At 35.3% G+C, this 14,482-nt stretch overlaps 1 protein-coding gene across 5 annotated transcripts in view; it reads left to right on the forward strand.

The window, feature by feature from the left end:
* XRN1 (5'-3' exoribonuclease 1) overlaps positions 1-14,482 on the forward strand; it is a 56,017-nt gene that overhangs the window by 8,750 nt on the left and 32,785 nt on the right. For all 5 annotated transcript variants that reach the window (XR_014026638.1, XM_081329341.1, XM_081329338.1 and 2 more), the window contains exons 10-20: positions 927-1,055; positions 2,970-3,039; positions 3,839-3,941; positions 4,101-4,190; positions 4,466-4,622; positions 6,005-6,124; positions 6,537-6,706; positions 7,029-7,149; positions 7,821-7,919; positions 9,570-9,673; positions 11,550-11,681. Coding sequence is in view for 4 of the 5 variants with exons in the window: in XM_081329341.1 (XP_081185467.1) it covers positions 927-1,055; positions 2,970-3,039; positions 3,839-3,941; positions 4,101-4,190; positions 4,466-4,622; positions 6,005-6,124; positions 6,537-6,706; positions 7,029-7,149; positions 7,821-7,919; positions 9,570-9,673; positions 11,550-11,681 (1,295 nt within the window). In the remaining variant the exon portion in view is untranslated. The remainder of the gene's footprint in view (positions 1-926; positions 1,056-2,969; positions 3,040-3,838; positions 3,942-4,100; positions 4,191-4,465; positions 4,623-6,004; positions 6,125-6,536; positions 6,707-7,028; positions 7,150-7,820; positions 7,920-9,569; positions 9,674-11,549; positions 11,682-14,482) is intronic.

The raw sequence follows: 14,482 nt of genomic DNA on the forward strand, positions 1-14,482 counted from the left end.
CACTTTTAGGTTTTGTAGCACAACCCACCACTTTGTTTTTTAAATTTGATAAGCAGAGATTATGTTACCAATTATTTTATTATCTGTGAACACCAAGAGCCCACGAAGATTGAGGTGATAGATAAATTTCACAATAAATGAACAAACATTTGATCACAATTGGCCCTTACAGAAATTAGAGTGAACTGAAATATTAGCCTCTTGACAATAGTATCTAGCAAGTTTGAAGTACCATCTTCACTGTGTATGAAGCAGACCTGTTTCTAAGATTTTTTTTCCTATGTTAATTACTTAACCAATAAACTATGTTCAGCTCAAAGGAGAACCCTTATACTTGTATGATTTAATGTTTGTCATCCACCTTAAGGAAAATTCCATAATTCTCCTGTGGAACAGCAACTGTCCATCTGGATGAATAGAATATGCCTGCATTGCTTTTTGGTGTGCTAATCATGCCTCTTTTAAGGCATAGCCTTGTTAGCTTAGAGGAAAATGCTCTCTTTTGAGCTGACATGTAATTTGAGATTTCCATAAAGGTTACCATAATTCTTTTGATTACTTTTCAATACTTAATAGTATAACTATTTTGTTTGCTTCATTTACTGCCTTATGAATTTTTTTATTATGCTCTTTTTACATATGTATTTGGTTAACTATATGTGGTCCTTTTTGTTTTTAAACTTTTGACTGTAAAACAGGTTTTAAAGAAGAGAAGAAAATTGAGGGGGGAAAATAGGCATTCAAATCAAAATATTATCTTTTTTGATACTTGACTTGGAAAGATAAAAACCTGCTTGACATTGATTCAGTTGATTTTCCAACTACTTATTGAGTAGTTATATTGTGAATCTACAGAATTCTAGAGCTTCTGTTTTTGTATGTTGGCATGACTGATGGCTTGTTCTTCCTTCCTTTTATATTAATAGTTTGATCGTGAACACTTCAGTGAAATCTTTGTAGATCTAAAATGGTTTGAAAGCAAAGTTGGTAATAAATATTTAAATGAAGCAGCCGGTATTGCAGCTGAAGAGTCAAAAAAACAAAAAAATCCAAAGGTTAGTATTTTGAGATAATCTATAGAAAGAAATCACTCTTACTGTTTTTTAAATGAGAAATTAATGTTTAGTGCTTACTACATGTAATGATGTTTACTATATGTATTCCTAAATATATACAAGTGACCCTTATGACACTAAGAGAAATGCCTTGAGCAAATTTGCTGAAAATGCATCCTTAGGGATTAAGGAAGAGATTATGCATCATGACCAATTAACCAATGAAGCAAATTTCCATTCAATGTTAAATGTTGCTCAGTGATGAGAAATTTGAGATTCTGAACTTAGGAAAAAACAGATGTACAGATAAAAAACAAGGTTCTGGTATAATAGAAGTACTTCTGAGAATCATCTGGAAATCTTGATAGGTCATAGATTAAACATGAACCAGTAATGTGCTGCAGCTGCCAAAAAAGTTAATGCAGTTTTGGACTGCATTAGCTGGTATAGTGTTAAGATCACAGGAAGTACTACCATCCCAATGAGATCATCCCTGGAATACTGTTTCCAGTTCTGGTCTCAACCATGCAAAAAGAATGCTGTGGCACTGAAAAAGGTGCAGAGAAGAGTGACATTGATGGTAAGGAGATTGGAGGCTCAATCCTGTAAGGAATGCTTAAAGCAGGCATGTCAAACTGCCGGCCCACGGGCCAGATACATCACACCAAAACCGTGCCCACCCCATTGCCGGCAATGGGGGGAAAAATCACTATACGTCGCACGACATTATGTGATGTCGTGAGTTTGACATGCCTGGCTTGAACTTGTTATGTTTGGCTTAAAGAAGAAGAGACTGGGGAGATATGATATACAAAATGGATTTATTTTCCATAGCATCCCTGAGTAAGACTAAAAACAGTGCATGGAAGCTTAGGAGAGAAAGATTGATAGAAGGAATTTTCTGATTACAAGAGCTATTGTGCAGCGGAACAGCCTGCCTTCTGAAGTTGTGAATTCTCCATCACTATAAAGGTTTTCAAGAAAAGACTAGAAAACCATTTGTCCAGGATGCATGAGTATTCATGCATTGGGCAAGGGGTTGAATTAAATGACTTTTGAGGTCCCTTCCAACTTTATGGTTCTGTAATTTATTCTCATTAAATAGAAAGTGATATTTACTAAACTCTTTAAAGTATATGTATCAGGCTTATCCAGTTGTTTTGTAATTGTGCATTTAGATAACAATTTTGGCAAGGTGACAGAGTGGTTTCTATCAATAGAGCAAGCAGTTTTCATTCTCACCTATTCTTTAGCATTTGCTCCTGAGGAAGACACTTAAGTATATTTTTAAGGGACCTAGTAACTACCAGGAGAAAATTAAAAGCTGAAGTTTATCCATATGATATTGGATGTTGCTTTTTTCCCCCTTAAATGTAGCAAAGTCTTGGAATTTCATTGGTACATATTAGTGGGGTCTTGTATTTTTGTATTGTTTATTTTAGTTTCGGCTGCCTGCTTATGTGAATTTAAATTGTTTTAATAATTTTTACTAAATTTTTAGAGGGGGATATTATAAATTCCTCTAGAGACTTATAAATCTAATAAATTTAATTGATTAATTATTCATTTCCAAGTTGGAATGTTTGGATCTTATTGAGCTTTCTGAGTGCTTGTTGAAATAATGCTATATATGAATACATTTGGAGTTTTGAATTGTTTTTGTTCTCTTCATTATTGAAGTGTCATTCTTAATTTTGGGCTAAATCCAATATTATAAGAAGAGATAATTTTTTCTTCCTCTGTTTTTCTTCAAGAACTCCAAATTGGCTCTGGAGGTAACCCAACCATCAGAAGCAATTTGTGAGATGTCCAATGATGTATTGAAAGTGCTGTTATTTAGACTTTTCCTTTCTGTAGCATTGTGGTATTAATACTAGTTTGTTAATTCAAAAGTATGAATTATAATGTCAACAGGCTCAGGAAAATGCTATATGCTTGGATGCTTTAGAGAAAACTGACAGTGAAAATGTAGAAGCTTCAAAAAGTAAGTTCAGAAATACTGTTCAGTGCTGTTCATATTTTGACCTATAGTCTGTGCAGGACAGGTTACAATTATTTTGAATGTATTGCTTAATACTAACGTTTGTACTTGTTTCTTGAATTTCTGCAAAACTTAATATAGAAGATTATTCTCACATGGCAAACAAAGCTATGTAGTTTATATTAACTTCTAATGTATGTTATATGTGATATTTTATATGTAGATATAAATATAAGTATAGTTTATATTAACAACCAGTGGAAAAAAGTTTCACTGTATTAAGCCTCTTATTAGGATTTGGTACACTCCAGGAACACTAAAATTATATAAACTCTTTTCTGTGCTTTTATCCATAATTTCATATTAGATGTTTTTATTGACATTTTTCCAATCAAATACTTGAAGAGTTTTCAGATATTTTACATAGTGTATGTGTCATGCTTTTATCAGTCAAATGAAAGTGAAATTTGCAGCTCAGTTGATTGAAGAAAATTATTTTTCCAATTCAGAACCAGTAAATTCACATTTGGTACAATAGTAGTACTGCAATGTGCATTGCTTATGTACTTTTCTGAGTTAGCTAATTAACTACTGTGGTAAACATAATACTGCTGCAGGTGGACATTATATAGCCTGAATTAACAGAGCTCTTTATATTTTAACACATTTAATGTATAACATGTCAATTTTAAAAACTAATGCTGACTGCAGATTTTTTGGCATATAAGTTTCAATGTCTAATAGTATGGACAGTGTTAATAACAGTTAAATAATGAGTATTATTCAATTTTGTGTCTCTTAGCATTAGAAGATGAACTGGAAGATGATGGCTTGTTTGAAGCAGAATTTAGACAATACAAACGAACATATTATATGACAAAGATGGGCATAGAAGTTGTTTCAGAGTAAGTGTTAGGACTAAAGTATTATAAACTTTTGCTGTGAAAAACTTGCCAAAGTGCTATAATATCTCAGCCCCTTGATGGACATAGTTGCTTAGCTATTTTTAAATGCACAGCTTCTTACTTCTGTCCATCATGTATGTGTTTGTGGCTTTTTTTTAGTGACTTTCTGGCTGACCAGGCAAAATGTTATGTCCAGGCAATACAGTGGATATTGCATTATTACTACCACGGTGTTCAGTCATGGAGCTGGTAAGCTAATTATTACAAAAGAAATTATAGATCAGTTTATATACTTTAGGTTGATTTTTTACACTAAAAGACCCAAGAAAACCCTTCTAGTTCTTTCTCAACTTCTATCTCACTCTCAGAATTACTGTACGTTTCTCAAATTATGTCACTCAAATGACATGTTTTGCAGATGTCATTTCCTACCTTCAGCTTTTTGATTGAATAAGTTCAAGATACTGATTTTTCATACATCTAAGCACTTTGAAGAACTGAAATAATATATTGTTTCCTTCTAGGTACTACCCTTTTCATTATGCACCTTATCTCTCAGATATTTGCAATATCAGTGAACTTAAGATTCATTTAGATTTAGGAAAACCATTCATGCCATTTGAACAACTTCTTGCAGTACTGCCTGCAGCCAGCAAGGATTTATTACCGAAATGTTATCAGGTAGGTTGCAATATTTTGATAAGGTATTGGTATGTGCAAGGAAAAAAAAATCCTTCATTTGTATTCATGTGAAAAGTAACTATACTTTTGAAATGTTTGACTTTTTTGGAATATTTCAATATGCAGTTATTTGATCTTCATTTTAATATTATTGATCGATAAAAGATAAATAACAAATACCATGTGACATTTATACTTTGTATTTCATTGTGTAATTTAAATATAAATGCAAATTTTGCATCTGGAATAAGCAAGTACACTCTTGGCTTGTTTTACCCTTTGGTAGAAACAACCTTAAGTAAATATTTATTATAACAGTGTACCAATCTCTAACATTGGCTGGGAGGATTTTTTTTCCCATTCTTCCATGCAGTGTGTATGTTGTTTGAAGGGTTTCTTGTATGTACAGCCCATTTCAAGTTGTATCACAGCATCTTGATGGGATTTACATCCATACTTTTCCAGAACACATTGTTCCTGAAGTCCCAGTCTTTGCCTATAAGTATTCATGAGCAGATTTTGGTCTTGCCCTGATTTTCTTTTTGAACAGCAAAGGTTTCCTTCTGGCACACCTGCCATATAGATCTAATTTGTATAGCTTCTTTCTAGTGGTAGACTCATACCCTTTGGCGTGAGTAGTGATGAGAGCTATCTCTAGGTCATGAATCAATTTCTGGGGTTCTTAGCATCTTATTTCAGTATCTTGCATTCTACTTTTTGCCTGAACCTTCTGGGACAGTCTAGCCTGGGCAAGTTGACATTTGTTTGAAATCTTTTCATTTGTAGATGAAACAAGTGGAACCATTCTAGACAGTGGAATTGTTAATGTCCACTTGTTTGGCAATCTTTTAAAATGCCCTCCCAGATTCATAGGCATCTATAACCCTTCTGAAGACCTCCGAGAGCTCTTTCGATGCAAGCATAATGATACCAAATAAATAAGACATGTTCCTCCCAGATCCTTTTTAATGAAATTCTATTCATTTGCACCCGATCTAATTAATTTACACTAATTTTAAGTATTTGAGGTTGTGATAAATGTAGAGGTATACTTGCTTTTTCCATAAAATTTGAATTTAGGTTTATTTAAATTACCCACTGGAGTACAAAATATAAATTATGCATGATGTTTGTTATATTGTATGTCCTTTACCAATATTGTTGAAATGATCAAATATCTACATATTGAAATACCTTGAAAAAGTAAAAAGTTTCAATGAGATATACATACTTTTTCCCATTATTGTATATAGGCATATTAGTTCAGTGCTATTAATACTTAATTGATCCATATTTGATTTGTTTGGCATTTCTGCCATATATATTTTTATATTTGTCCTGTTTAATATGTTTAATATGAATTTTCCTTTCCTATCTCTCAGCATTTAATGACTAGTGAAGAGTCTCCCATTATTGAATATTATCCCACAGAATTTAAAACTGATTTAAATGGAAAGCAACAAGAATGGGAAGCTGTAGTTTTAATCCCATTTATTGATGAGGTGAGAGCTTTATTATTTTTATTGTTATTTATCACATATTTTACCACTTTCAAAAGATAATAGAAATGCATCCTCTTGTTCTTATACCTTTCCCAAATATGCTCATTTGGTATTTTCCTGTTCAATACCAATTTATCTCAGCAGATCTTAAAATTGAATGTTATTTCATACAGAAATAGGCAATCTGTACCAGAATGAATCTCCTTAATATCACAGTGATTTTAATTTAATAGTCATGTATTTCAGCAGGACAAATTAGCATAAATTTAGATTAGCATATGACCTTGTAGTAACTTGTTCCACTAATTTATAAACAAATCTGACTCATTCAGTCCAGTATTTTTATCATGTTTTATAAGATTCTAAAAATGTATGAATACTACATGACTACAAAATTCTGTCTTTTATTTAGAAACTATTATTAGAAGCCATGGAACCATGCAACAAATTATTGAAAGCAGAAGAAAAGCAAAGAAATAGACATAGTGAATGCCTAATGTACTTATATGATAAAGATAAAGAATTACGGTATTTATCACCGTGGCCAGAAAAGTTCCTTTCCATAGAAAAGTGTCATACTAGGTAAGCCTATAGAATTCTGTTGTCAATGCAAAGGGTAAATTAAAAGTGGAGAGAGAAATTCACCACTTTGAACTTCTGAAGGAAACAGAATATTAATCTTTTCTTATCAACTCAAATCTTGGGCTCAATTGTGGTTATAAGTCAAGAACTACCTACATCTGCGTAGGAAAGCTCTTGGCTTCAGCATTATTGTTTTGCATTCTTCTGTTCAAAGTTGTTAACACATGCACACACACCCATAACATCAATGTCTTCATGATCTCCCTTTAATGATGATTAGTGGCTTATCTGCAGTTTAATTTATTTTCTTTCTTTTATGTAGGTGTGAAGCTGTGTCTATAGATGCTTGGCATGTGGATATAGCCGATAATAAAATAACTCAATTAGATACCGAGAAGTTATATTTTTGTGGCTTTCCTACTCTAAAACACATTAATCACAAGGTAAAATGTAAAATGTGATATGTATCCTTTTTCTAATGTTTAACAGAGCTGCTTTCTTTTTTTTTCCAGCCCTGTCCATGTCTATTTCCTCTCACTTCATCTCCATCCAAGTTTGTTTTTACTTTTCTCACAAGCTCGTCTGCATTCTTCTCTTTTGATATTTCTGCTGAAAAGACAAAAGAGAATATATGTAGTTGTACTTCTATGTTTCTGAGTGTGAGGGTGGCTTGAATGGGTTTGAAACAGATGCATATGGGGTTCAGTTGGCTTGTTACTTACTGGCAGCTTAAACTAGATATAATTTCATTGTAATTATTTTAGTCATGGCCCTTTACTGTTTAGTGACTGATCAAAGTGTAGTTTTGGTACATATGAATATATACATCATGTGTGTGGGGGGGGGGGGTAGGGGGTGCTTTGTGTGTGGGTGTACGTGTGTGATGGTGAGCATAACCTTTATTTTGTGTGTTTGTGAATGCATATATATATATGTTCACATATATGCATTCACATGCATATATGTGAATATATGGGCATGTTATATGCAGCAGAGGAATTTTCAGGAGTTCGGATCTCTAGCATTATTATGGTATTTCCCAGGATTTTGTTCTGTAATTTGAGGGGAGAGATCCTCTTTTGGAGTAAATACTGTCTTTCTTCCCTTATCCTAGTTTGGTCTGAAAAAAAGTGGGGTGCAAGTATTTCAGCAAAGCAGTCATGGAGAAAATATGTTGCTGAAAATTATACCTGCAGAAGATTCAGAGGAGTTGGTAAGTAGTTTTCTCAAATTTGTTTTGTAGAAATAATATTCTTTGTAGTTTGGATTTCATTGTGCAGCCTGAGAGTTTTATGCTATCTATTACACCACATTAATAACTTAATTTAATAAACATTATTAATGCATCACTTAGACAACCAGTTTGAAACATAGTAATTAAAGCCTAGTTGAGAGTCTGAGAGTTTATTGAGATAACTCACTGATGAAGGAGGTATACTTCAATTAAGGAATGCAAATTATCATTACATGATTTATCCACAGTTCTACCATATGTTAAGTAAGTTCTGAGGTTAATGGACATATTATTGAATTTACGTTAACAGTACATACCATTGGGGATTGAAAACTTCATTTTGAATATAGTATGATGATAATATTGTGGGGAAAATTTGGGAAGTTTGTGAATAAAAGAATCTGGCTAGAAGCTACAGTATATGGAATATAGAATGCAAATAATTAGAAACACTTGTCCTGAGTACTGATTTCCTTGACTGCTGATTTATTTATAATTGAGTTGATCTTAGGAACTAGTCTTACCTGGTTTGTTCTTTTTGGAAGAGACATTAGATGTGTTTTCACTGCATGTACTGGTGATAACTTGGAAGGGTACAGTAACATGCTATTTTAATGCTTGTTCTGAATGTTGAGCAATGATTCCTTTGTGCAGGAAATGCTATGTTTTGGACATCGTCACCAAAAAAAAGTCAACATTTTTACTTGCAGCTGACTTAAATCTATATATGATGTGAAAAGAAGGCAGAGGCTATGTGCACCTTGGCAGACCTGGGAATAGTCTATTTCCAAGCTACACAAAAGAGAAAATGGCCATAAAACCAGGCAACACATCAGGTTGTTAGTACTTTCATTTCTACATCTAAAATCTGATGTGTTTGCCTATTGATCTGCATAATATTTTCAAGAGTGCCTAATGTTAATGGCAGTCTTGCTAAGAATATTTAAAATAAGGCATATCATCAAAGTTTCACTGACAAATCTAAATCATATAAAAATAGAACTTGCATCAAGTATGTGTTTAAAATAATACATGTATTTATGAATTATTATTCATAAAAATTATAAACAATCCAAGAGAACAAAATAAATAAATAAATAAATTTAGTTTTAATTACTAAATATAAATAGGTAGTTCTTACTTAACAACCACAACTGTGACCAGAAACTCCATTGCTAAGCAACAAGGTCATTAAGTAAGATGTCATATGACTGCATCAGACTTATGACATCCTCTGCAGTTATTAAGCAAGATATAATATAACCATGACTTGCAACTTTATTGTTGGCTTCTCCTGTAACTCTGCTTGTTGGAAGCCAGCTGTTAAGCATGCAAATAGCAATCACATGATTATGGGCTGCTACCATGGTCATAAATTCCTGCCAGTTGCAAAACACCTGAGTTTCGATCAAATGATCATAGGTATCCTGTGATGGTCATAAGAGTGAGGACTGATTGTAAAATTACTTTTTCAGCATCATTATAACTTCAAATGATCTAAAAAGGAAGTTGTTATGTGAGGACTACTTGTAGCCATTTTATTTTTTAAAAAAAGATTTATGTAGCCTGATATACAAATGTAGAAATGGATTTCTTTTGCTGCACTAAACAATTATTTTTCTCCTGTAGGGTATAGAAAAAGTAGCTAGTTTGATACTTGGGAAATCAGTCTTTGTTAACTGGCCACATCTTGAGGAAGCCAGAGCTGTTGCTGTATCTGATGGGGAAACTAAGTAAGAGACAAATTTGGAAGAGTTATTTACTTGCTTCTATATATGTATCTTTTAAGGCTAAACTTTGGAAGATAGGTGTTGGAACAAGAGTTTATAAGATTTTTTTTAAAAAAAAAAACAACCCCATATTAAAACAAAATTGTAAGAAGCTCCAAGAATGTTTCTACTTTCAATTTGTGTTACTAGCAAGTTAATTTCTAGTCAATTTCACCTAATACCTTAGGGACATTCACAAATAATATATGTGTTAAATTAAAGTACTGGCCTAGAAACCAGGAGACTGTGAGTTCTAATTCCACCTTACGCATGAAAGTCAGCTGAGTGACTTTGAGCCAGTCACATCCTCTCAGCACAACCCTCCTCATTGGAGGAAGGAGTATTATGAATGTTCACTGCTTTGAGTTACTTATAAAGTAGTAAAGGTGGGATAAAAATGTGATTAATAAATAAAATATGTAATAGGGTTGGTTAAACTGTTAAGTTCTTGTCGCTTGCTGAACTTGAGTTGCTTTCCTGTAGACGTTTCATTACTACACACTAGGTATCATCATAAGTATATGGAAAGTGATGTTTGCTGATTGTTTATATATAGTACCTTGTTCTTGTCTTGGTTGGGATGTGCTTTCTTACTTAAGAGTTCTTTGATTAGGATACTGTTTCTTTCCTGATTGTTTATCTAGGGCTGTTTACTGCTTATGTAGGTGCTGGTTATAATGGGGAATCTGCTCTAAGCTGTTTGTTTCCATTCTGACTTCTGATTCTTTGATTTTTTTTCAGAATGCCAAGATTTCAGGAATTTCCTAGCTTTTTTGCTTTTGGCTTGACCTAAAATTTCAACAGTTTCCCGCTTAAAATTGTCTTTGAATTTATCTAAGTGTTGACAGATTAAGAAACTTTCACCAGGTTTTCTAACTTCCAGTTGATGTTAAGGGTGCATTCTGCCAGGCTTCTACCTATTTGTGTTATTGTATAATTGTTGTTTCAGTCTTTACAGCAGGTGTGTCAAACTGCCAGCCCGTGGGCTGGACGCATCATCAGGAAACCGCGCCCATCCCATTGCCGGCAATGGAGAAAAAGCTCCGATACGTTGTGTGACGTCGCGAGTTTAACATGTCTGCTTTACAGCATACATTGTAGATGAGTCCTTTTTCTTCTTTGGTTACTGGGCCTTTGCTTAAGATATTTTGGAAATATTTTGTTGGTTTATGTGTTGGAGGAATATCAAGTACTTATGGTGGTCTGTGGGGTGTCTCAGAAATTTTTAACGTATGGCAGTTATCCTTTTGATAGTTTGTGATATGATAATTATTATCTAGGTACTTTTTTAATGAAATGGTATGTGTACTTATTGGAAGATGTTGTATGTGTAGTCTTTTTCCTCTTGCTGAAATTCTGGCTTACTGAAGTGTGTCTTTTGCAGTATGTAAGTTCCTATGCAACTCCTTTTGTACACAGTTGTAATGTTACCAAACAACCAGGAGCAAATTGCACAAATCAGCTATCAACAGATGCATAAATTCCATCTGCATGCAATTCAAAAGACATAATCAAATGCTAATAATGTGTGCAATACCCAGATAGGAAGAAAACAATTAGGGAAGAAACAATACCCTTATTAAGGAATTGTCAAGGAAAAAATCACACCTCAGTCAAGACTGGAAAGGCAAGCTTTTGTATATAAATATTCAATAGCTTTACTCTCCCATGTGCTGATGATATTACTATGAAAGCTCTCCAGGAAAGCAAATTCAAAGAACATAAGAATCCCATCAATATTGACTGAATTCAAGATACTTAAAACTTGTGTAATGATATTAAAACTGAGATGAAAATTTAAAATGCATTATTTTAAACTAACTGCATGCTTTTATTTAAGGTTTTACTTGGAGGAGCGTCCTGGAGCCCAAAAACTTTATAGGGGAAATGCTGTGCCACCAACTAAAGTAACAGTTGTTGGAGAAAAGGAAAATAATGTATGGATAAAAGAAATCCAGGGAATTTCAGAACAGTAAGATTATACCTGATTTATAGTTTGTACACTTTAAAGCAAAATTAAGAGTGAGCAGGTTGCTTTGTGGAAATGGCTTATTTAGAAATGCATGGTCAGATATAGACCAGATCAGAACTTAAGAAGTTTGGGTGAGAAGTAAAATGTTTTCAAAGGAAAAACAAAGTCTAGTTTTGAAAAGCATCTTTGGAACAACCATGACCTGGATGTTTGAAAATCTCATATACATGGTCAGATATAGTTTTGGCATTTAGTAGCTTTGGTGAATGTGGAATATAGTAAATCCCACTAAAGGCATGATCACAGTAAACATTTTAGAGGTCATTCTCTGATACAGTATCCATAGAAATGAGCATGGAGTATCACATGGAGTATCTTTGGAATTCCTAAGTGTTAAGTGGTAAAGCCAAAGCTGACTTCTTTAAAATGGGTAATAGCATTTTAATTATAGTTTACTCAATTATAGTTTATTAAAAAATAAAAATACACATATAGGCAACATTTAAATAGGGCTACAGCTCTAAGGGTAAAGAAAAGAATTGTGTGTACTACATAAGTACTTTAGACAGGAGAAGGAGAAAGTTTTAGAAGTACAAGATCTCAGATTAGTATAACCCTATTGGCCATAGATGTCATTGTGCCCCGATTCTGCTCTAAGTCCACTAGACTTTGTTTAAATTGGGAGGATGACATATTATAAAGCAGACAACCTTATCTCCAGCACTATCTTGTTTCCAAAAATTCTTCTAGTCTAAGCTCATAGGCATTCTTGGAATATAAAAATGATGTGTGTTTGGATGCTTTGTTTATGTGAATTTCTGCCTCAAAGCAAGAAAAAAAGGTAGTGGTGGTAAAGAAGATAAAATGGTTGGTGGGAAGATACCTCACTTGTTTGCCTTGTGATAAATTATTGTTCCTTCCACCATGGAATTGTTTTTGTAAAAAAGGAAGCTTCTTATTTTGACTATTTTGGGACACCATGCTTTCAGAATTTCAACTTTGTTCAGCAGCCCATAAAGCATGCCTAAATATATTATTGTGTAATCCAGATAGCATTACAGATCTGAATATGATTATTTGATACAAACACAAAGATAAGCTTCATTGGCACTAGCATAGAAAGGTTACAGGGGGGGAAGATTTATGTGGACATTAAATATGTGCCACTGTTTTCACTGTGCTGAATGTCTGAATTCATCCTACCTCCTGCAGTTTTCTGTCGCTCCCTTCTTCAGCTCTATTATTTTGAACTCCAAACTCAAGGAATACTATAAGGCAGGGCTTTTCAACCGGTGGTACACGTACAGGTACATTGGCACCTGGTAGGTGGTACGCGACCCAGCCCAGCCTAGCCAGGTGTAACGGGAGGAGGGAACGAGCTAAAGTGGTGCAGCACAGGACTTGCCCTGAGAGAGTCCTCAGGAGCTGCAAGGCTGCTGGGGTGAGACAAAGGCCCCAGGATTGGCAATTCTGGCTCACCTGGAAGAAAAAGGAGGAGGAGGGGGCGGAGACAGGAGAAGCTATAAAATAAAGCAGTTTTGGCTGGAGAGGGAAAGAAGAAGAAAAAGATGCAGCCTGGGGAGGAGGCGGAGTGAGCTGGAGCTGCACCGAAGGGAAAAGAAGGAGGAGGGGAGAGAGGAGAGGAGATAAAACAGGCTGGCCGTGGCTGATCTGTAACTTCATGGCAGCCATCCGTGCCAGGCGCACACACAGGTGGCAGCAAAAAACAGGCAAGAAATGCAGTGGGGGAGGGGCACCCTCTGCAAGGAATGAAGAAAGTCACCATCTCCTGAAAGAGGTCCCCAACCCCCAGTCCGTGGACCAGCACCGGGCCACGGCATGTCAGAAACCGGGCCACGGAAACGAGTGAAGCCCCATCCATGGGATGCAGGCAGCACACGAAACGGTCTGTGGGAAAACCTCCCCGCTGAACCGGTCCCTGGTACCTAAAAGGTTGGGGACCTGTGGATTATACAAAGGGCTTCAATTATGTCAAATTATATCAAATGGATTATGATCATAAAAATGAGAATCCCAGAACATCTCAATGTTTTCGTGAAAAACTTATGGACAGTTCAGGATGCCCCAGTTTGGGTGAAACAGACTGGCTTCCGACTGGCAAAAGACACAGCTTTATATCCTCTCCTTACATAGTCAAACTACCGTATATACTTGAGTATAAGCCGAATTTTTCAGCCCACTTTTTGGGCTGAAAAATTCCACTTCGGCTTATACTCCAGTCAACAAAAAAACTTACCGAGGACTTGTGCGCGGCCGAGGCTTTGGTGCTTCCGGGATCGCGCGCACCTCTCCCAAGCCACCGCCGTCCGAGACCTGCAGGTCTCCGTTCCTCCGCGCCCTGCCTGCCTGCTTCTTTCAGCTGTCTGCCCATCAGCTGTCCATAGGGATGCTGCAAAGCTCTCCTTCTCTAGGCCTTGGACTCCCTCCTGGCTGAAGAGTAGATGAACCAAGCCAGCAAGGAGACAAAATGTTTCTGCAGCTGTTTTTCCTCTGAAGGTTTTTTTTGTGTTTTTTTTTTAAAGTAATCTCCGAAGGTTATGCCAGAAAATGGAGGACGCTGGGTCTTTGCAAGCTTTAGCTGTCCGCCTGGCTGCCTGAAGGCCGCCCTTTTCAGGCAGTCTGACAGACAGCTAAAACTTGCAAAGACCCAGCGTCCTCCATTTTCTGGCACAACTTTTAGGGATTTATTATTATTATTCCTACTACTACTATTACTACTACTACTACTTCAGGAGTAAAAAGTTGCAGAAAAAAATTCTCTCCTTACTAGCTTAGTTCCT

Source organism: Vipera berus (assembly GCF_964194415.1).
Source record: "Vipera berus genome assembly, chromosome: 5".
Classification (NCBI taxonomy): Eukaryota; Metazoa; Chordata; class Lepidosauria; order Squamata; family Viperidae; genus Vipera; species Vipera berus.